Source organism: Enhydra lutris, unplaced genomic scaffold (genome assembly GCF_002288905.1).
Source record: "Enhydra lutris kenyoni isolate GAN:26980312 unplaced genomic scaffold, ASM228890v2 scaffoldscaffold4, whole genome shotgun sequence".
Lineage (NCBI taxonomy): Eukaryota > Metazoa > Chordata > Mammalia > Carnivora > Mustelidae > Enhydra > Enhydra lutris.
In genome coordinates this window covers 17,201,435-17,224,518 of record NW_019154088.1, presented here as the reverse complement: position 1 = coordinate 17,224,518, position 23,084 = coordinate 17,201,435, and the positions used below count along the sequence as shown (strand labels likewise).

At 36.2% G+C, this 23,084-nt stretch overlaps 1 protein-coding gene across 2 annotated transcripts in view; it reads left to right on the top strand.

Annotated features, from left to right (window-relative positions):
- Nucleotides 1–23,084, top strand: part of LOC111161761 (SECIS binding protein 2 like) — a 58,220-nt gene that overhangs the window by 16,153 nt on the left and 18,983 nt on the right. The window contains exons 5-14 of one of the 2 annotated variants that reach the window (XM_022525693.1): nucleotides 3,150–3,379; nucleotides 3,662–3,686; nucleotides 4,049–4,164; nucleotides 9,588–9,722; nucleotides 11,385–11,465; nucleotides 11,980–12,147; nucleotides 12,280–12,421; nucleotides 16,198–16,367; nucleotides 17,143–17,275; nucleotides 18,846–19,008. In XM_022525693.1, the coding sequence (XP_022381401.1) occupies nucleotides 3,150–3,379; nucleotides 3,662–3,686; nucleotides 4,049–4,164; nucleotides 9,588–9,722; nucleotides 11,385–11,465; nucleotides 11,980–12,147; nucleotides 12,280–12,421; nucleotides 16,198–16,367; nucleotides 17,143–17,275; nucleotides 18,846–19,008 (1,363 nt within the window). The remainder of the gene's footprint in view (nucleotides 1–3,149; nucleotides 3,380–3,661; nucleotides 3,687–4,048; nucleotides 4,165–9,587; nucleotides 9,723–11,384; nucleotides 11,466–11,979; nucleotides 12,148–12,279; nucleotides 12,422–16,197; nucleotides 16,368–17,142; nucleotides 17,276–18,845; nucleotides 19,009–23,084) is intronic. The other variant, XM_022525702.1, reaches the window with a different exon arrangement.

Below are 23,084 nucleotides of genomic sequence, written 5' to 3'. Positions count from 1 at the left end.
ATACCTTTTATCAGTATTCCTACCCTTTAGTTTTTTTCAAATTCTGAGAATTTTACATTCTATTAGTATTTTTGTTTAATTTGTTTTTAATTTCTGAGGATTAATTGGTATCAGTCACAGATAGACTGAAATATTAGAACTTAAAGGAACTTGTAACAAGTTGTTATTCTTGAACATAAGCTTGTATTTAATGAGCTTAACAAGAATACTAGGTATAATATACAAAAGTGTGTTTCACTTCAACCCACCAAGCCATCTAGGCCCCCGGGCTGGCCTTTCTCTACCTCTGGCCGTGGCTGGTTCCCCCTGGGGAGGTTGGCTGAGTGGACGCGGGGCAGGGGCAGTTGCACCGGGGTGGCCAAGACAGCCTCTCAGGCTTCTGGGCTGGGAGCCTGAGCACCTGACAGATGTCAGGGCTCTTGGTCCGGGGATGTTCGAGCTGGGACAGTCAGGGACTCCGGAACCCTCTGGGATCTGAGTGACAGTGCTGGAGTGGGGCCTGGCGGTTACTGTCCTGGGAGGTCTACACGTCCCGAGGAGGTCAGGTGGCACTGCGTCTGTACGGAGGCCCCTCTCACCGGTCCCGGCAGCCCCCGGGCCGTGCCCCCTGCTCTTCCAGGGCCTCCTTACCTTCCGTGGCAGCTTGTGGCCGTCCCTGCGGGGGCAGCTGCCCACCCCACATGCGGCGCGTGTCAGTGGTCTGAGTGCTGCCCGTCTCTGTTGGGACCGTGTCGGCGCCCAGTGCCCAGGACGGTGCTGGTTTCCTGCAGCAGATCTCTCGGGCTGGCCTTCCGGGGGCTGGTCTGAGTTGCTGGGGGTTCTCTGGTGCGGAGGCCTCTCTCTGTTGGGGCTTGTACCGTGCTGACCGTGAGTCTGTGAGCACCCCGGGGACCAAGAGGCTAGGGCTGGGCTGCTTCAGGCTGTGCCCTCAACAGCACAACAAGGCTTTCCACAAACCAGTTGCTGGTTCGCTAATTAAAACGTGGTTCAACGTGTGTTACAAACAAAATTTGAGAAAAGGTGTCATTTATAATAGCAAGAAATATATAAGTTTCTGGGAATGAACTTTGCAAAAGATGTACCAGACATTTATGTAGAAAATCTTAACTTTATGGTAGGACATTTAAAAAAAACAACAACAACTAGATATCCTATTCGTATAGGACGATTTGATACTGCAAATGTCATTTTCCCCATGTCAGTACTCAGTCTGTAGATTCAGTGCAGTTCTAATCAAAATTTTAATAGGAATTTTTTGGGAACTTGATAAACTAATTCTAAAAGGATCATTTGTCTGAAAAGAAAAGAACTTTTTTTCTAAATATCAAGACCTATTAAACTATCTTACTTCTTGTAGGCTTATATAAAAAATGCACTATACAAAAGTTAGAACAGGGGACCCAGAAGCAGATTCACATGTATGTGGAAACACGTGGAAAATAACAGAGATAGCATTACGGATACCTAATTTACACCCCATGTAAATCTTTTTAGGTGGATTAAGGACAAATGGGAAAACCACAGTAGAAGAAAATATAAGCAGATATCTTTATGACTGCAAGGAGAGAACTATTTCTGAAATAAATTCTATCAAAAGTGAGTGAAAGAATAAGCCACAAATTTGGAAACGATTTTTACGATGCCTGTCACTAATAAAGTATTAGTATGAAGACATGAAAAATTCATATGAATGAATAAGAAAATGATCCCACCTTGTTCTCAGGGCCTTGGGACACAGCACCAGGGGGCTGAAACAGTGTGGTGGGACTATAGGAATCTTTCCTTTGACCCAATTGTCCTTCTCCTGTTACTATATCTAAAATGGATATATTTCCCTAGAAAGAAAAAGGACTGTTTGAAAAAGATCCAAATTGCAGCAGCACACTGAAAGCTTCCTAATGTTTAGTAACAGGTGACAAGAGAAGTGTAGAACATTCACTCAGTGGAATAATATGGAGCCTTCTCACATTATAATTTTGAAGAACATATACATAATATTAAATAGCCCAACTCAAAATTGTATTGATGCTGTGTAAAAGTTATGGGAAGAAATATAGAAAAAGGAAAATTGTTATTTGTTAGGATAGGAGGACATTGCAAGAGTTTTTTAAATGTCTTTTGATTATAATTTCTGAAATTGAAAAATAGACAACTTAGTAGAAAAATAGGCAGAAGTTAAACAATCCAAAAATAAAATTAAGTATTTCACAGAAGAGAAAACAGTAGTAGCTAAAAGCATTAGAAAAGATACCAAACCTCATGATTAGGCAAGAAAAGACAAAACTCAAAATGAGCCATCTTTTTATATCTAACAATTGACAGAAATTATAGCCTAGCAGACAGTATCAAGCATTTGGTGACTATATGGATCACTGTGGATATTTATATCTTCTTTCGGGTTGTAAACTGTTTTAAGCAGTTTGCCTGAAAGTGATTTGGCATTACCAAGTAAAGTTGAGTATGTGTATCCCATAAGGCCTAACAGTATTATTTAATAATGCAAAACCCCAAAACAGTCCCAGGTGTCCCATCAGTGGTAACAAAGGATAAGTACTGTGTGGTATGTTCATCATACATAGGCATTCTAGATTCCAGTGACATTAATGAATTACAGCCACATGCATTAGAATCCCAAAACTAATGTTGAGGGGGTGTGGCACACTGGGAAGCAGGTCACAAAAGAAAATGGACAGTATAATTTCATTTTTATAAAGTGAAAACTGTAAAATTACATGATTTATGTTTTAGTAATAGAAAAATCCATGAAAAAAGTATTTTAAAAAGTGAGGAAATGATAAACACAGAATTCCATGTGGAGGTGACTTCTGGGGGAGGAAGAGGATGTAGTGGAAGAGAGGGTATGCAGTGGACTTCAAAAAGATTGGTATTCTTATTTTTCTGAAATGGGTAAGGGTGGTTTGTTTTAATATTTATACAAATATTTTATTCTCTTGTCATAATAAATACATGTCATAAACCAGCTTGTCAGGAACATCTTACCTTTTGATGATCTTCCCACCCCAAATTTTTACTTTTCTTCATTTACAAAGTTAGATATCTTTATTTTCTTAATGACCTTAATGATAATTTAACAAGAATTTATCAGTTTGGTCCTCACAAATAGATGTCACACCTTCCTTGCTTTATAGATTTCCCATCAGATATTGCTAACAAATCTCTCTCGGAGAGCTCTGCCACGATGCTCTGGAAGTCCAAAGGCAGGAGGAGACGAGCGTCCCACCCGACTGCGGAATCCTCCAGTGAGCAGGGGGCTAGTGAAGCTGACATTGACAGTGATAGTGGCTACTGCAGTCCCAAACACAGCAACAACCAGCCGGCAGCAGGGGCTTTGAGAAATCCCGATTCTAGCACCGTGAATGTATGTAACATTGCTTTGATTCCTTTATTGGTCACCTATGTCAGTATTATCTTTGTATCTTCTCTCAAGCTTAAGTATCTATTTTCATTAACAATTCCTGTAGTTATAGACTGGATTAAAATGTATTTTGTATATTAATATGAAAAATACATATGGAGAAGTGTTTTTCTCAGATTGTAAATAAGCATGCTTCACACTAGACTAAGTTATGAAACATGTTGCAAGGCATATGGTATTGACTCTTAAGCGGAAAATAATTGTCTTTTTTGTTTTTATTTTTAGCATGTGGAATCATCTATATGTACAGGTACTTATTTTCTGCATAGTGTTTTTGCTATACTTTCTTCTTTGTCCATGTCAGAGCTTTGCTTTCAAGCATGAAGCCTGCTGATACTGAAGAAAAAAATTAGAAATCTTCCAAAGAGATTCACCTTACTTTGAAAGTACAGTTGGGCTGATAAAACTTGAGAAAATTTCTCCGTTGAGAAATTGGGGTATTCTGCAAGATGGCACTTCTATTACTAAGAATTGGAATACCACTTAAATTTTGTAGAGAAATTTCCAGTTTTGTGTTTATAGTAACTGACTTTCAATTTACAAAGTTAAGGGATAATTTAGGTTTTGGCATCTTTCATAAATAAATCATATTTTTAATCTCATTGGTTACAGGTAGTGTAAATTGGTCCAATGTAACTTGCCAGGCAACTCAGAAAAAACCTTGGATGGAAAAAAATCAGACATTTTCTAGAGGTGGAAGGCAGACGGAACAAAGAAATAATTCACAGGTAATTTGATTTAGGTTGGAGAAACTTGAATTATTATAAATGGTATAGTGGTCTTGAAGGGCAATATCCTTAATTTTTTTTTTAAGATTTTATTTATTTATTTATTTGTCAGAGAGAGAGAGCACGCACAAGCACACAGAGTGGCAGGGAGAGGCAGAGAGAGAAGTAGTATCCCTGTTGAGCAAGGAACGCAGTGTGGGACTTGATCCCAGTGGGATCATGCCCTGAGCGGAAGGCAACAGCTTAACCAACTCAGCCACCCAGGTGTCCCAGTGTCCTTAATTTTTGAAGATGCATATTGTATTACATAATCATAAAATACCATGACATCTGTAACTTTAAAATGGCCTAGCCAGTAAAGTTATTATTTAATGAGACAAAATGAAAATCTTGGTTATAGGTGATGTGTATATAGGTGTATATTGTGCTATTTTCTACTATATTGTATTTAAGAAATAGATTTGCATATTTCATAGTTTTCAAAAAGAATATCCTCCAATCCTGCTTCATCTGCCGTGACTTTTTCTTATCCATATAAAAAATTTAAAAACATTTTAATGCCACAAATACTGATTCTTTGAACTTGAGGACCGTGGCCTTGTTCATGTGTCTTTACTAGACCATAAACACCATAAGCTATGCGCTCGGTGCTTGTTGCAGGGCCGTAGTAGTTGCTGCCTCATGCTGTAATGTAGCTGGACGGGTGGCTTCCTGCTTTTGGGGAACAATATCTAGCTGCCATACAGCTGAGCAGGTTATACACCGCCATGGATTCCCAGTAATCTTGAGTCGGTTGATTGTGAAATCAGGGATTTGTTTGTTGGTCAGCGTTTTTTCCTTTTCAAGTTTTAGATAGCCTTCCTGGATTCCTTAAATCTAGTTAAGGTATTAAAAGTATCATCTGAATAGATCTGTGGATGAACTGAAATAGGAGTTAAGTTACTAATGGATTAAATAGGCCAAATACTTGCCTGCTCATTTGCTTCCTTGAAATGAAGGACGTCAGCTGCTCCCTAACATTAATTAGACTGTCAGGAAGACAAGCAGAATAATGCCCTTTCCCCTATGGTTATTGCAAAAATGAGTCATTGTTTGTGGCACCCATGAGAGGCAGTCTAGCTTTATTTGATTAGAAACAAAAGAGCTAAAACAAGAATTGTTTATACAGATGAGATAAACAGAATCTATTAAATGTTTAGCTAAGTGCTAAAATTTTATGTTGAAATTGTAACTTGTTAGACTTTTGGTATCTGTGGCCCACTGGAGAGGAAGTAGTACAGCTATTGAGCCTCCAAACTGGTGAAGAATAATAAAAGAACAATAAAAAATTATGCAAATACATGTAATATATTAGGTTTTGCTTATTTTGTATCTCTCTTCATTCCAAAAGAACTGGAGCCAGATGTTGAATAATGTGTTTTCTACTTCTGATGTGTTGTTAATACTTATTCTGAAGTATGTGTTTGATTTGTGATGTGCAGAATTTTTTTTTTTCTGTTAAGTCAAAATATTTTCCCCTTTTGCAGTTTCTGATTGTTTTTAGGCTTAGAAAGTATTTTAGAAATGACATATTCACTTGTATTTTCCACTACCTTTTTATAGGATAATGTTGCAAGAACTTTTTATCTGAAATTTATTTTGATGCATGATACAATGATGTAGATTTTCAAAGTAGTTAACCAGCTGTTTGAAAATCATAATCCATTCTTTTCTCTCATTTGCTAATTTCTTACATCTTAGGTGCTGTTTCTGGGCTGTTTTATTCCATTTATTAGAATTTGGTACCTGTACCATGCTGTTTTCCTTGTGATTTTTAATATTTTTACTATGTTTTAACACTTGAACAGACAGGTTCTTCCTATAACCTGTCATAACCTTAATTTTAAATAATCTACAGAATCTAAAAACTTAAATTTTCAAAAATGGTTTTATTTTGTGAATTGGTTGAAAAATAGAAGAGATGAAAAAGATTATATGATGAAAAAAAATCTCATTTTCACTCTCTCCCCTTGTCTTATCTTCCCTATATCTGTCCCAATTTGAGTAGTTTCTTATGTGTTTTCCCAGAGTTTCTTCATGTCATTCTAAGTAAATACAGTTGTGTATCTTATGTTTTATCCACTCTGGTCTGTGCTCTGCTTTCATCACTTAACAGTGTATCTTGAAAACATTTTCTATAGTATCACAGGGCTTCCACAGTTTTTAAAAAATAACTCGTAATTTTTGGAGTATGGATATACTTGTTGATTTCTGTAGTCTTCCTATTCACGGACATTTGAGTTGTTTGTAATTTGTTGCTATTGTAGACATACTGCAGTATCATTTAGAAATGTATGTGTATAGCAGTAAATTCCTAGGTAAGGGACTGCTGAGTGAAAAGGTAAAGCCACTTCTGTTATTTGATTGTATCGGCCAACCCTACCACTTAAGTCTCAACAATAATGTGGCAAGTGCCTTTTTCCATATAGCTTCAGAAATCATGTGTTTTCAGGATTTTGGATTTGTGCCAATTAGGTGGAAATGGTGTATGAATGTTGTTGAGCATCTTCCCACGTATTTATGGGCTGTTCTTATTTTTTTGTTAACTTGTCTGATAGTATCTTTTGCCCTTTTTTTTTTTTTTTTTTTTTTTTTTTGGTATATTTTTAAAATCAGTTTCTCCATCAAGCTCTTGGGAGCCTTTAGTTTGTAATATGAGTTACAAATATTTTGCTAGGCTTTCATTTTTATTTTTGACTTTGCTCACTATTATTGCCATATACCAGTTTATGTTTTAAATAGCATTAAGAAGTTTATATATTGAATTTATTGTTTTTTGTTTTTGTTTTTTAAAATGGCTTCTGAGTTTTAATGCCAAGTCCTTACTCTAAGGTTATAAAGGAATTACCTGTTTTCCACTAGTGTGTTTTTATTCTTATTTTTTATATTAAATCTTTATTCCATTTGGGTTTTTGTTGTGCATGGTGTGAAATATAGTTCCACTTCATATATTCCAAGTGGCTACCCAAATCTCCAGCACCATTCATTGAAAAGTCCATCTTTTCACTGATTTGATATTAACCACTTTCATCATCTATTAAATTCCCAGGTATATTGAAATCTAGTTCTAGAATTTCTGTTTTGTTCTGTATTAATCATTAAATTAATCTATCAACTTAGGGAGGGTGGATTACCTTTGTGATGTGGCATCTTCCTATGCAAAAAACTCTATGTCTTCTTATTTTTGAGTCATCTTTTTAGGAGGTAATTGGTATACGTGCAAATTTAGTTCTCATGAGCTTTGTTGGGACATTAGTTTGGGGGTTTTAATTTAATCCTGGAGCTTTTGTCTCCCAAGTATAAGAAATCAAGTTCCATTTGTTTTTTTTTAATTGCTTTAGTGTTTGTAGCAACATTAATACGTATTTAGTAAATGATTTACAACAGGGTTTATTTTTGGATATAATTTTAATGCTTTTGGAGAGCAGGTTTACATTTACTTTTTTGTCATGGTGACTGTCCACAGAAATGCAGAGTTGTGCTCAGGAATTATTCTCTTGCTTTTTGGTCATACCTGTCTTGGGGCTTGAATATGAGTACTCACTTCAGTGTTAATAATTTATGTGAATTAATTTGTTTCTTTATTACCTAGACATTAAAATTGCATTTGTTTTACCAGTCTTGTATGAGCCTTTTTTCATGGACCTATTTTTAAAACATTTTACAAAAATTGCTAAAATAGGGGGCGCCTGGGTGGCTCAGCGGGTTGCGCCGCTGCCTTCGGCTCAGGTCATGATCCCAGGGTCCTGGGATCGAGCCCCGCATCGGGCTCTCTGCTCAGCAGAGAGCCTGCTTCTACCTCTCTCTCTGCCTGCCTCTCTGCCTGCTTGTGATCTCTCTCTGTCAAATAAATAAATAAAATAAAATTAAAAAAAAAAAATTGCTAAAATAGTGAAGTTGAAGTATTTTTATAGAGAACATTCATTCATACAGCTACCAGTTAGAGGCTAGCTAACATTTTACTGAGATTTGTTTCATCGTGTGTGTATTCCTCTGTCCATATCTCTATCTATGTTTTTGAGCCTATTTTAAAATGAGGTAGATATTTAAAATTAAGAAACTGTTGAGTATCTGGAAGAATATTTGAAATTAAGAAACTGTTGGGTATCTAATTATAGGGAGTAGCCCAGTTGTCACAGTGCGTACTCTAAGGAAGAATTAAATTTGGTGTATGACCGTCTTCTCTGGCTTATTATTCTGCCATGTAACCTGCCTCCCAAAAGAGTATAAAAATTCTGTTTCTTAAAAAAAATTCTATTCCTTATCAGCAAGTCTTTTTAGACCAATTACTTAGTATGGGAATTGCTAGGTGGTTTTCATGTCTTTGTGTGCATAATCAAAAACATGTATATTAGCACCTTCTGTTCTAGATCTGCTTCAGGTTCTATTTATTGTTAGAATTTGGGGGTAACTGGTAATGAAGATTATACTTTTCACATCTTCTAGGTGTCCTGGTTAAGAGAGGTATTTCATGTTAGCCGCATTGGGTACTTAAGAGGAGGATCTTGAAATGTCTTAAGATTCTTACAAATCTTGCCCTTATGACCATTGAACATTTCACAGATTTATTAATAGGATAATTTATAGATTGAATGAAAATTTTGTTCTAAATCTATTTTCTTGGAAATAAGTTTTAATTTTTAACCTTTCCTAGGAATTGTTTTTTTAAAAAATAAAACCACAGATGTTAGAAGACTTATAATAGTTTAATAGGGTACTGTGCAGTTTCTTCCAATGAGAACATCTTGCAAAACTGTAGTCCAATGTCACAACCTGGATATTGACATTGACACAAGGAAGAACAGCCATCACTGCAGGAATCCCTCATGTTTCTGTTTTATAGCCACATTCCTTTCCTCTTCTGGCCAGCCTCTCGTTAACCCCTAGAATCCACTGATCTGTTCCCCCTTTCTATAATTTGTCATTGGAAGAATGTTTTATAAATGAACTCATACAGTACTTTTAGGATTGGCTTCCTCACTTGCATGGCTTTCTGGGGATTCATCCAGATTATTGAGTACATCAAGTTTGTTCCATTGGGCGGCTGACTGTTGTTCAGTAGTAGGGATGTACCCCAGTAAGTTTAACTATTTTCCCAATTAAGGACATCTGAGTTGTTTCCAGTTTTTGGCTATTACAAGTAAAGCTGGTTAAACGTTCATGTATGAGGTGGAGGGGAGGAGGGAAGTAACTTGCATTATCACATTTTTTATTTCCCTTAAGATGATCTTGTCAAAAGCTCTTTAACAAAACTTCTATAGTAAATTGTGCACTTTATGAAAATTCATCGAGTTGTATACTTTTGTGTACTTTTCTATAAGTATGTTATACTTCAGTAAAATGTTCATTAAATAATATATTTTTTTCTTTTGGTGCTTACTTAGGTTGGATTCAGATGCCGAGGACATAGTACTTCCTCAGAAAGAAGACAGAATTTGCAAAAGAGACAAGATAATAAGCAATTAAACACCAGTCAATCTCATAGAGGCGACTCAAATTCTGAGTCTTTATATTTTGAGGTATTTTTTCAGGCTTTATTTGTAAACTATTATAGCAAATGTTCCCATTAAGAAATGAGTTTTCAGGGTGCTGGGTGGCTCAGTGGGTTAAATCCTCTGCCTTTGGCTCAGGTCATGATCTCAGGGTCCTGGGATGGAGCCCACGTCAGGCTCTCTGCTCAGCAGGGGAGCCTGCTTCTCTCTCTCTCTGCCTGCCTCTCTGCCTACTTGGGATCTCTATCTGTCAAATAAATAAATAAAATCTTTTAAAAAAAAGAAATTAATTTTCTTACATTCTGATAAGTACTTTTTATGACTCTGTTATTAGATCATAAATTACTCAGAAGTATTCATTTTTGTCCAGGATATGTATAGTTAGTGTAATAGTTAATAATAGTTAGTAATGAAGTTATAGTTAACTTCATTAATGTCTATTTTTATAATTTTCGTCATGAGGTACTGTGTAGAGGTAGAACTTGATTTTATGTTGGTTTCTTCTAGTAAGAAACTTTCTCCCTAATTTTTATTATTATTGTTTAGTCTCTTTGTCAAGTTTTTTTAGATTTGAATGGTGTGGTCTAGGTAATTTGTGCTGCTAGCCAGGAGAATCTTGAAGAAGAAAAAAAAAGTTAATTTATTTTCTCTAATAGGCAGAAAGTTTGTATTCTGCTTGGAGTATTTTTATTGTTTATTCATCTAACTGACTCTTATTGGAGGCCTGTTATGTGTAAAATAAGTTTCTGTGAATGATACATTGAGTAAACACAGTGGCCTTAGGAAGGTTGCTATATAGTAATGTAGATGCGTATACACCTAGTACTTGCTTAGGTGTGGTTGGTGTTGAAAGGAGGGACAAGTCCCTTTGGGTTTGGAGTAGGTTAGAGACAATCTTTGGAATAGACTTTAAAGAATCAGTAGAATCTGGTTGTGTCAGGATAGTGAACAACATCCCAGGTAACTCATTTGAATAACTCATTTTTGTTGGATCATAGTTTTTGTAAAATGGGTCAATAGGTAGAAATTAAACTGGCAAATGTGCTTTAGGCCAGAGACTAGAAATGAATAATATGTTAGATAACTTAGTAATCGACCTAAAGGACTTGTGAGTGCATCTCTGTTCAGTTATCGAGAACATGTAGCAGATTTATTATTTGCACTTAACCATATAATTGGTTCCATCCTTATACTTAAAAATATTAGATATAATTTCCACTCTAAAGGAGGATATTGGTTAAGAAATTACTTAGGATTTTCTTTTAAATTTTTATACTTTTAACCTTATTGACAGGTGTGTATAGTATTACAGGACAGGGAATATATTTATGAAATTCATACTAAGCTTTCTGTTGAAAATATTTTCCAAATTATCTGAAATATAAAAACCCTTTTGTATTTCTTTTCAATTATGTATTCATTTTAAAAATAGAATTAATTAAAATGGGATAGTAAACACAAATCCAAAGAATGGACATGAACAGATATGCCCCCACTGATGAATAATAAAGTTAGCTATGTTGTAGCATGTGAGAAATGAGATTTCCTTTTTAAGACTGACTTTAGTCTAGTATTAGAATTTTAAAAATTACTTCCCCATTTTTCATTACTCTAAAGCTTTATAAAGCATTTTTCTTAAAGAGTTTATTGATTTGAACGGTTTTTACTTAAAATGTGAAATTATTTCAGGATGAAGATAGATTTCAAGAACTAAATGAGAGTGGAAATGTTAAAGATGAGACTATTCAACAGAAACTTTCTTCAAAAGTAGTAAGTGACTCTTTAAAAAGATAAGCAAAGTATTTGAACATCCCTTGAACTGTGGCTATGTTGAAAAGTATTATAGGTTAGCATAAAGACGTGGGGCACCATGGTAGAGAAGAAAACCATATATTTGGTACTTAATATTTATTTTCAACATAGCCAGAACAAAGATACTTTCCTGTAAAATCCATAGTTCTGTTGGGGACAAGAAAACACCATTAATTGAATCATATCATTCAGCATACAGTCCATTTCCTCTGTTGTCGCGAAACTTTACTTGGGAGTTATTTTGTTCTCAGGCCAAGATGCGGACAAGTGTCACCAATTGCATTAAGCAGTTTGTCTCTTTATTATTTTCCAGTCTGGAAGGATCCACCATCTCACTTTGTTCTTTATGGCATTGAATCCTCAAAGATTCCAGTCCAGATATAGTATAGAACATCCCACATTCTGGATTGTCTTTCCTTACGGTTAGACCTTTGTTCAATCACTAACAAATGTTTTTGTCTGGTTATCCTAGTTGGATGATTTACCTGAAAACTCACCAATCAATATAGTTCAGACTCCAATTCCCATTACAACCTCAGTTCCTAAACGTGCAAAAAGTCAGAAGAAGAAAGCTTTAGCAGCGGCCCTTGCCACAGCTCAAGAATATTCAGAAATAAGTATGGAGCAAAAAAAACTACAGGTATTTTTTTCATATTTATGAACAGGTGTAATTGGTAGGTTTGGCAGGGGATGCACAGAAGGAGTGACAGTCATCATAAATTGCCACACTTAAATGCCATCACAAAAAATAAATGTTCCATTTATCTTGCAGGAAGCTTTATCAAAGGCAGCTGGGAAAAAAAATAAAACCCCTGTGCAGCTAGATTTGGGGGATATGTTAGCAGCTCTGGAAAAACAACAACAAGCGATGAAAGCACGGCAGATTACTAATACCAGACCTCTGGCATATACAGGTGATTTCACTATCTGAGCAATTTCCTCTTTGGTTTTGGTAATAGTTTTTGAATATTATTAATGTTAATTGCATTTATCTAGATAATCCAGAGTCTACTCACCAGCTTCTCTCCTGTTACGCTCGTAACTCGCATCCTTGTATTACACTGCAGTAGCCCACTATTACCTCCTGCAGGCTATCTTAAAAGGAGTGATTTTTTAAAAATATAAACAGGATTATATCACTGCACTGCTCAGAACACTCCAATAGCTCTTGATCTCACTTGGAGTAAAGCCAGAGTCCTAGGGCCAGATCTTAGCTATCCAATGACCTTTACCCCCATCACCATTCTCTCTGACACAAACTGCTCTAGCCAGTCGGCCCCCTTGCTGTTCCGCAGACACACCCAGCATGCTCCTAGCTCAGTATCTTTGTGCTTGGTATGTCTTTACCCTGACACTCTTTCCTTATATACCAGTGTGGTTTGTTCTCTCATGTCTTGTAGGTCTCTGTTCACGTGTCAGTTGGTATACATTATGAAGTAGCTAATGTTTTTCTTCTTCAGGGGTTGAAATAAGAATCACAAGTAATTTGGCTTTATAACTTTTAAATTGGATACTGGGAAACATAGGAGTTATGATCAAGGGGTGTGTGTGCACGCATATACATGCGTGTATATGTGTGTATGAGAGAGAATGACTGATTTGGCTTTCTACTGAAATGGCAATGTATATTTTAATAAACCTTGTCAAATTTAGAGCTGAGCAGCTCTTATGTGCTTCCTCATTTCTTTGCATAGCCTTTGTTGTAGAGGGAGAGGAATAAGATAAAGGAAAGGGAAAGACACCAACAAAAAGCATGATGTTAAGAGGCAGAATTGGAATATTCTCTTTCTTCTGTTGTATGTAAAGGGTCTGTTGTTTTTAGACAAAAAGATAATTAACAGTGTAGAACTTTAATTCTGTATGCAAAATGTTTAAATCTATAGCTAGTTTCCTGTCCAGTATAATAGACCTTAGCTTTACTTAGTAAAAATAATATTGGATGAGTACTGAGCTTTTGAGTTGAATGTTGTTGAGTTGGGGAGAGTGGCAGTTTTATCTCCTTAAAGAGTAAAGAGGACTGTAGCAGTGGAACTGAGAGTTAGCAGGTTCTGGAGGCAGTATGGCCTCATGGCAACAAGCAGGAGCTTTGGAGTTAAGCTGCCTGGGATTGAATTCTGTTCTTGCATGCATTTCCTTGCCAAGTTATTTAACTTTGCTGTGCTTCAGTTTCCTGACATTAAGGTGGAGGTAGTGATAGTACCTGCTACAGGGTTGTTTTGAAGATCACTGAGGTGACGCATATGAAGTGGTTAGAAGAACATCTGGGTTATAGTCCCTATAGTCACTGGGTTATAGTCACTGATTACTATGGGGAAGAGATTGTTAACCTGTGATACTTCAAGTGGCTTCATTGTTAAAACTTTGATTCATTGACCACATGCGAATATCTACAACTGTAGATACCTACATGGAAAGCATGGTGTCAAGGACTGTGGAATTATAGATTGAGGTATTCCTTTGGTCAAAAGTTTATAATCTAATTGAGGAGAAAGACATAAACAAATAACTAATAAAGAACAGTGCCTTAGGAAAGATGCCAGCCAAAGTTTTATGAACTTTGCAGAAGAGAAGAGTGATCTGTGTCAACTGGGAGAAATGGGGAAGACGTTACAAATGCCTTCACGTAGATAACATGTGGACTGGGCTTTGAAGGGAGAGGATTCTTACCAGATGGAAATGAGATTAACCTCTAACATGCCACCAGTGTTTAAGTTGGAAAGCATTGATTACAAAGAAATTTACTTTCTTGGGAAGTCCAAGAAAAGAATGAGACTATTGTAGATACATGAAAGGATTGTGAGGAATTGGTGGCAGTTTTTGTTTTAAACTGATGGAATGTGGAAACAGGTCAAAGATGGCTCCATGACTCCAAACTCTCTTAGTTAGAGGATTATGGTGATTATGATGATATCAAACTAGGATCATAGAAGAAGAATTTTGTTGGGAAGAGCAGACTCCATCCCTGTTGTATTTGAAATGCTATGTAGGGAGTAGTTCCTACTTAGTATGCAGTTGTGTATGTTAGAAGTCAGTGAGGATTTTGGGGTTTTTTTAAGGTTTTTTAAAAAAAATCTATTCTTTTGAGATAGAGAGGGAGTGCATGAGCAGGAGAGAAAGGCAGAGGGAGAGGGAGAAACAGACTCCCCACTGAAGAAGGAGCCCAACATGGGGCCAATCCCAGGACCCTGGGATCATGACCTGAGCTGAAGGCAGATGCTTAACCAACTGAGCCACCCAGGGACCCCAAAGCCCATGAATTTTAAATAGAGATGGATGTGTAGCTGTGGAAATGCATAAGATTGTTGGAAGAAAGAACAGTTAGGAAAAACACGTTCAGGGATAAAGCCTTGTGGAATGCTCAGACTTATAAGATAGCAAGGGGAAGAACCAAAAAAATAGGTTTGAGAAAGAGTAAGAAAAATAGGAGAGTATAATATCACACAAGGCAAGGGCAGAATTTTGAGGAAGAGGTCTTTCATATCAAATGCTGAAAAAAACTACAATAGAGATTTAGCTTGTATGTGATCTTGACGATAGTAGTTGTGAGCTTGTGGGTAGGTCAGAGGCCAGATTGTAAAGATCTGGGAAGTGATAAGGAGAAAGCAGACTATTTCAGGACCTCTGGGGAAGATGGTGGGGAAGGAAGATCCCAGGCTTATCTCGTTGCTGGGATACAACTAGGTAGTATCCATATCAGTATAAATAACTGATAAGGCAGACCATTGAGAAGTCTAATAAGGAAGGAAAGGGGAGTGATAGTACCTTAGCTGGAGGGGAAGCCATTCAGGGGAAGGTTTTGTTGGGTTGTCTGGTTTTTGGGTTGTTTGTTTTTCTTTCTTCCATGTACAGGAGATTTTAGCTTCTTAATGGGAGTTAGGGAAAAGAATCAGGGGTCAAGGAGAACCTTGAAAGATGCAAGGGGGAAGGGACACCAAAATCCTTGAGGAATTAATCCTGAGATGGGATTAAGAGGAGAAGCAGTGATAAGCCTTGAACAGGAATTAGGATGCCTGCTGCTTCCTCTGGGTGGTGGGGGAGGGGGTGTTGCACATTTATATCAGATAGCAGCTCTCAGGGAAGTAGGAGGAAAGCTTTTCTGCTGCTAGAGTGAGGATTGAGCTTAGTCTTTGGACCGGTTAAAGGACTGTGGTAGCCACTAGAGGGTAGAGGATATCAATCAGGTATAAAAGAACTACAAAAGTATTAAAGAAGTACTTAAGAGTGCAGCCAAAGAGGAAAATCATTCTTCACTGGCAGGCTCAAATGAAGAGAGGAGTGACAGACTATGTGTTTTATATAAGGGTGATTCTTATGTAAGATTCAGTAGGAATAAGGAGAGGTGCAGAATTTTGAAATTGCAGAGGTAGAATGGTACTGCTTAGAGACCAGTTTTAAAGAATTGCATGCTTGATGGTTGCTGTGGTGGAGTAGAACTAATAATTTATTTGTCCCTGCTTTGGATCGCTAAATTAGTTAAATGCCTTGGCTTTGTCATCTTTATCTTACAGAGGCTAAATGGATGCATAAAAGCTGTACCTGAGAGACACTGCATGGCCCTGTACTACTCCTACTATTACAATGTCTGTTTTTCACCCAAGAAGAGGATTTTCTTGTAGATTTATCATTAGAAATTTTCGTAATATGTGGTGTTGGTCATAATAGTAAAACTAATGTTCTTGTTTGTTTTTAGTGGTTACTGCAGCTTCTTTTCACACTAAAGACTCTACTAACAGAAAACCTTTAACCAAAAGTCAGCCCTGTTTGACATCCTTTAATTCTTTGGACATTACTTCCTCTAAAGCAAAGAAAGGAAAAGAGAAGGAAATTGCAAAACTAAAACGGCCCACAGCACTTAAAAAGGTAAACCAAAATCTGCTGGTGTTTATCTTACAAGATAAATAAGGATTTAAATCTGTTTTGCAAAAGTAGTTTGTGGCGGTTTTTTTTAGCCAACAGATTATTATGAGATAGTCCTAAGCATACATCTTTATGAGGACTAGTTAATTGGGGGTTGGGGATATCATCAGCGTCAAGATTATCTTTCTGTATTGAACAAGGCCCTGGAGGATGAATTCTTTCTGTAAGGTTGAAAAAAAAGTTAAACATTTAGCATCCAAAATGTTGGACCTAGAATCAGAAGCCCTGGATTCTGGTTCTAAATTATATAGTTTCAGGCAAACCTTTCCTAACCTTATCTTCTTCATCTGTAAGTCAAGATAATATCGGCCTTATTTAATTCAGTATTGTTAGGAGCAGAATGAGATGATCCATGCCCAGATAATTGAAAACTATAAAGTGTAAATCTATTGTATGACCTGGTTTCCACACTTTATATTTTATCCTTTTTTGTGGAAACTCAGGATTTAAAGAGGAAAGCAAATGTGGTTTGATAGTTGTGGCATTATATAGCTTAATTACCTGCCTTTATTTTGGATATAGTACTTCTTTCAACTACAGTGTCTAAAATTAACATTTACTTTTTTACCAGTCAGTTTCTTTGTAGTCAGCTAAACATGTAGCCAACCAAACTCCCCATGTCCATTTGTAAGTGACCTTTAACTGTGTAGTAGTGAACATTTTCATCATTCAGTACATAAAGAGTGATCAGTAATTAAAGACCGGTAATGACTTTTAGGTTATTTTGAAGGAAAGAGAGGAAAAGAAGGGCCGTTTAACTGTGGACCATAACCTTTTGGGATCTGAGGAACCAATAGAAATGCACTTAGATTTTATTGATGATTTGCCACAGGAGACTGTTTCCCAGGAAGGTAAGATCACCCCTTTCTCCCTTATCATGGAATGGTGCAGAGTATTTTAATCAATAAGCCATCACTAGTTACTATCCTAATTGTAGGATATGCTCCATATTTATCTACATTTACTTTTTGGGAGTGGTTTCTTTTGAAGATGCTTTTGTAGGGAGATATTTAAAAGGGGGGATGGGGCAGGTCTTATGTAGGGTCTGTGACATTTTTAAAGCTTAAGGCCTGGTTTTGTTTTAAGTACTAATAATTATGGTCTCATCAGTGCATCCTCTATAACTCATAGTTCTTTTCATTTTGTCTTCTTTTGTATTTAGAACATTACTGGCTGTTTCTTCATAGGACTATTTTTCATTGGATTGGTTTTGTTGGTTTTCTTTCTCACTTTCATGAATTAATACATATACCATAGTGAGTGAGTAGAGAATTACAAAGCCTCTTGTAGAGCAGAATTCAGTTGGTCAGTAAGCTTCAGTCCCATACGGTAGCCATCACATATGATTTTAGGTAGGACCTCAGCAAAATTGCACATTCCTTCTGATATTTTAACTACTGTTGAAGAGAGATTTTAAGAGATACCTGGCTTGGTCCCTTTTTCTGCTGGTGTATGTGTATTCCTTTCGGCAACACATTTAAATCTGTTTTACACGTATTTACTGGCAGTGTTCCATTGTGTTTAGTAAAGATTTTGCTTCTAAAGATTGTTCAGCTAGGACATATTTGGTTAAGATTCCCCTTTACTCTCAATTAAATATCGTTTCCTTTGTACTTAGGTTTATCCATTCATTAAAAAATGGATGAATTCAGCATTCATTTAGGTGTTTATTGATTGCCTGTCGTGGGTATTTCAGTAACTGGGTGGGAGATTGGAAGGTCAAGAAATGTAATAAAGAGTTGATTGGGGAAAAAAAAAAAGAATGGATTGGAGACAAGAAGATACATGTGTAACTTTGCTAACTAGTGGACTGGAATACAAATAATAACTCATTTCCTGAGTTTAGCTGTTTAGGAAAAAAGCACCAAATGAAGGAAGCTGTCAAGTTAAAAGATGGTATCTAAAAAAATGAGGCTGCCATAGCACAGAAGCAAAGACCAAATGAGAGAGAAACTGGGGGTGGTGTCTAAAGAAATCAGGAGGGGTGTGGAGAGAATGAGTTAGGTAGAATTCATCATTGCCAGCAGCAGTGGGAATTTTTAGACAGTTAGGTGAAAAAATAGAGATCAAGGAGATGGATAGTATGATCTGGAAAGAGGTTCAGAAGTTATTACCTTTGTTCTTCAATTTAAATCCTTTAGAATACATGTTTTACATCACTTGACTTTCTCACGTTTCTTGTGCAGAGACTTATAGACTATGCTTCTTTTTTAAGAGTATGTTTTAACAGATAATAGGAAGACTTCATTTTTGTAGAATATGAGAGATGTTTATGATATAAACAATACCCAACTTGTTAGCTTCTGGAGAATTTGAAAGTTACACAAAAGACAACTGCTTTTCTAAGTAGTGTTGATCGGTATATAGTTTTTCAGCATTTGAAGTTTCTAAATTTTTTCCTCTGCCCCCACATCTCCACAGATACTGCACTGAGCATGCCCAGTGATACTTCGCTTTCTCCAGCAAGTCAAAATTCTCCATACTGTATGACACCTGTGTCACAAGGCTCTCCGGCTAGTTCTGGGATAGGCAGTCCGATGGCATCTTCAACAATAACCAAAATCCACAGCAAAAGATTTAGAGAGTAAGTTTTAGTCTCATTATTGAGGTTGAATAGTTTAACTGTCTGGATTGTGGCTCTGACTGCAGTATTGTCATTACCTGGTGGGTTGAGCATACAAAACTTCAAAGAGACTTAACTTTTTTTCAATTTTTTTTAATAGCTAGTTTTATTTAAAGCATTTGACTCCTGTCAGCTATCATTGTTCATGTGAAAATGCTTTGCCAGCAAATACATTCTTTTTATATCTGATAATATTTATAAATAAACCTGGAAATCTCACCTACATCTTACATGCACACTGCCTTAATATGGGGTTTTTCCTCCTCAAATGCTTTTGCTTTTTTGTTTATATTATTGCCTTTCAGAAAAGAACCCCTCTCTAACCAATTAAAAACAAGTTTCTAAGACCCTGTTACATGAAGTGAACCTATTACATAAAGCTTTTTGTTTTTAAGCACATGTTTCTAAGTTTTAAAATACCTATCAGTAGATAATATTGAGCTAATGGTTATTTCTGTGAAGGATTTTAGGATTTTAACATTTGTGCGGATGATACATTTAAAAATGACATATGAAAGAATCCCAGGGTGAAAGTAAAATCAGTATGAATCCAAACCATATTGGTTTGTTCTGTTCCTTTTTTTTTTTTTTTTTTTTTTACGAAAGTGTAGTGATACACAATATTACATTAGTTACAGGCCAAATGGCCTACTACATAGTGAGTTGACATTCATATACATTATGAAATGATCATCACTGTATGTTTTAGTTACTGTCACCATACAAAGTTATTAAAATATTTTTGACTTCTTTATTTTAAACTGGAAGTTTGTACCTCTTAATTCCCTTCACCTATTTAACCTGTAACCCCACTCCCTTCCCATCTGACAACCACCATTTTGTTCTGTCTTTGAGTGTGTTTCTGGTTTGTTCATTTATTTTGTTTTTTAGATTCCATCTATAAGTGAAATCATACAATATTTGTTTTTCTCTGATTTATTTCACTTAGTATACCCTCTGGATCCATCCATGTTGTTTCAAATGTCAAGCTCTGATTGTTTTTTATGGCCGAGTAATATGCCACACACAGTATATTCCACACATAGCTACAACCCCATCTTTTTTTTTTTTTTAGGTTTTAATATTTTTTTTTAAATTTTTTATAAACATATAATGTATTACTAGCCCCAGGGGTACAGGTCTATGAATCACCAGGTTTACACACTTCATAGCACTCAGCATAGCACATACCCTCCCCAATGTCCATAATCCCACCACCCTCTCCCTACCCGCCTCCCCCTGGCAACCCTCAGTTTGTTTTGTGAGATTAAGATTCTCTTATGGTTTGTCTCCCTCCCTTCCTACCCCACAATGTCCCCACATTGCATCTCCACTTTCTCATATCAGGGAGATCATATGATATACAACCCCATCTTCTTTATTTATTCATCTGTTTATGGACATTTAGATTGCTTCCATATCTGGATTTATCACAAACAACGCTGCAGTGGACATAGTGGTGCTTATATCTTTTTGAATTCATGTTTTTATTTTCTTCAGGTAAATACCGGGAAGTGGAATTGCTAGATTGTATGATATTTCTATTTCCAATTTTTGAGGACCTCTCTGGTGTTTTCCCTAGTGGCTACACCAGTTCATTCCCATGAATAGTACATGAGGTTTCCCTTTTCTCCATGTGCTTGCCAACACTTCTTGTCTTTTTGATTGTAGCAGTTCTGACAGGTGTGAGGTGATAGCTTATTTGTATCTCTTGGTTTTGATTTGTATTTCCCTGAAGATTAGCAATGTTGAACATCTCTTCATGTGTCTGTTGGCCCTCTTTATGTCTTTTCTGGAATGTCTGTTCAGGGCTTTGCCCATTTTCTAGTCAGATTGTTTGGGGGTTTTGGTGTTGAGTTGTAGGAATCCTTTTATGTATTCTGGGTATTAACCTGTCATTTGTCTTGGTTTTTTTTGGATAGTAACCTCTTATCTAACATGTCGTTTGCAATTATCTTCTCCAATTCAGTAGGATATCTTTTTGTCTTATTGATGGTTTCCTTTGTTGTGTAAAAGCTTTTTAGTTTGATGACGTTTCATCAATTTTTTTTTTCTTTTTGCTCATTTTTGCTTTTGTTGCTCTTGCTTGAGGGGACAGATCCAGAAAAAATATTGCTAAGACTGATTTCCAAGAATTTACTGATAATGTCTTCCCATAGGAGTTTCAGGTCTTACATTTAGGTCTTTAATCCATTTTGAGATTATTTTTGTATATGGTGTAAGAAAGGGGTTCTTTTGCATTTCTTCTTGTGTGTTTCGTTCTTTTGCATGTAACTGTCCAGTTTGCTCAGAACCATTTTATTGAAGAAACAGTCTTTTCCCCATTATATATTCTTGCATTTTTTTTTTGTCTTGGATTGACTTACCATTAAGTGTGGGTTTATTTCTGGTCTCTTTATTCTATTCTATTGATCTCTGTTTTTGTGCCAGTACCACACTTTTTTGATGACTATAGCTATGCAGAATAGTTTTAAATCGGGGCATGTACCTCCTGCTTTGTTCTTTCTCAGGATTGCTTTGGCTATTTGGGTCTTTTGTGATTCCCTACAAATTTTAGGATTCTTTGTTCTAGTCCTGTGGAAAATGCTGTTTTGATAGGGATTGCTTTAAATCTGTAAATTCCTTTGTATAATGTGGACATTTAACAACATTAATTCTACCAGTCCATGAGCACAGTATATCTTTCAATTAATGTCATCTTCAGTTTCTTTCATCAATGTCTTTTCGTTTTCAGAGTACAGTTTTTACACCTCCGTGGTTAAGTTTATTCCTAGGTTGTCCTAGGTATTTTATTCTTTTTGATGTAAATGGGATTGTTTTCTTAATTTTTCTTTTTGCTGGCTTGTTATTGTATAGAGGTGCGACAGATTTTTGTGTATTAATTTTGTATCCTGTAGCTTTACTGAATTAATTTATTAGTTCTCATTGTTTTCTGATATAGTCATTAGTGTTTTCTACACACAGTATCATTTCATCAGCAGATAGGGACAGTTTCATTTCTTCCTTACCAACTTGGATGCATTTTATTTCTTAATCTTCTCTGATTGCTATAGTTAAACATTTCTGGTACTTTGCTGTATAAAAGTGGCAAGGCTGAGCGTCTTTGTCTTGTTCCTGATTTTAGAGGAAAAGCTTTCAGCTTCTCACTGTTGAGTATGGTATTAACTGTGGGTGTGTCAAATATGGCCTTTATTATGTTGAGGTATGTTCCCTGTGTATCTGCTTTGTTGAGAATTTTTACGATAAATGGATGTTGAATTTTGTCAAATGTTTTTTCTATAGCTGTTGAGAAGATCATATGATTTTTAGCCTTCATTTTGTTAATGTGTATGACGATTGGTTTGTTGATATTGGATTATCTCTATATCCCTGGAATAAATGCCATTTTGATCATGGTGTGTGATCCTTTTAACATATTATTGAATTTGGTTTGCTAATATTTTGTTGAGGATTTTTGCTTCCATGTTCATTAGGTATATTGGCCTATAACTTTCTTTTTCTGTAGTATCTCTGGTTTTGGCATCAGGGTCTCATAGAGGGAATTTGGAAGTGTTCCTCTTAGTTTTTGGAATACTTTGAGAAGAATAGGTATTAACTCTTCTTTAAATGTGTATAGAGGGGCACCTGGTGGCTCAGTTGGTTAAGTGTGTGTCTTCTGCTCAGATCATGTTGGTTGTGGGGTCAACCCCTGTATTGGGCTCCTTGCTCAGCGGGAGTCTGCTTCTCCCTCTGCCTCTCCTGCCCTGCTTGTGCTCTATCTCTTGCTCACTGTCTCTCTCAAATAAAAAAGATCTTTAAAAAGAAATAAAAAAAAAATAATAAATCTGTAATAGAATTCATCTTTGAAGCTATCTGGTCCTGGACTTTTGTTGGGGTTTTTTGGATTATTGTTTCTCTTTTATTACTAGTAAACAGTATTCAGACTTTCTACTTCTTAATGATTCAGTTTTGGAAGATTATGTGTTTCTAAGAATTTAACCATTTCTTCTCAGTTGTCCAGTTTATGGATATATAATTTTTTAAATAGATTTTTATTT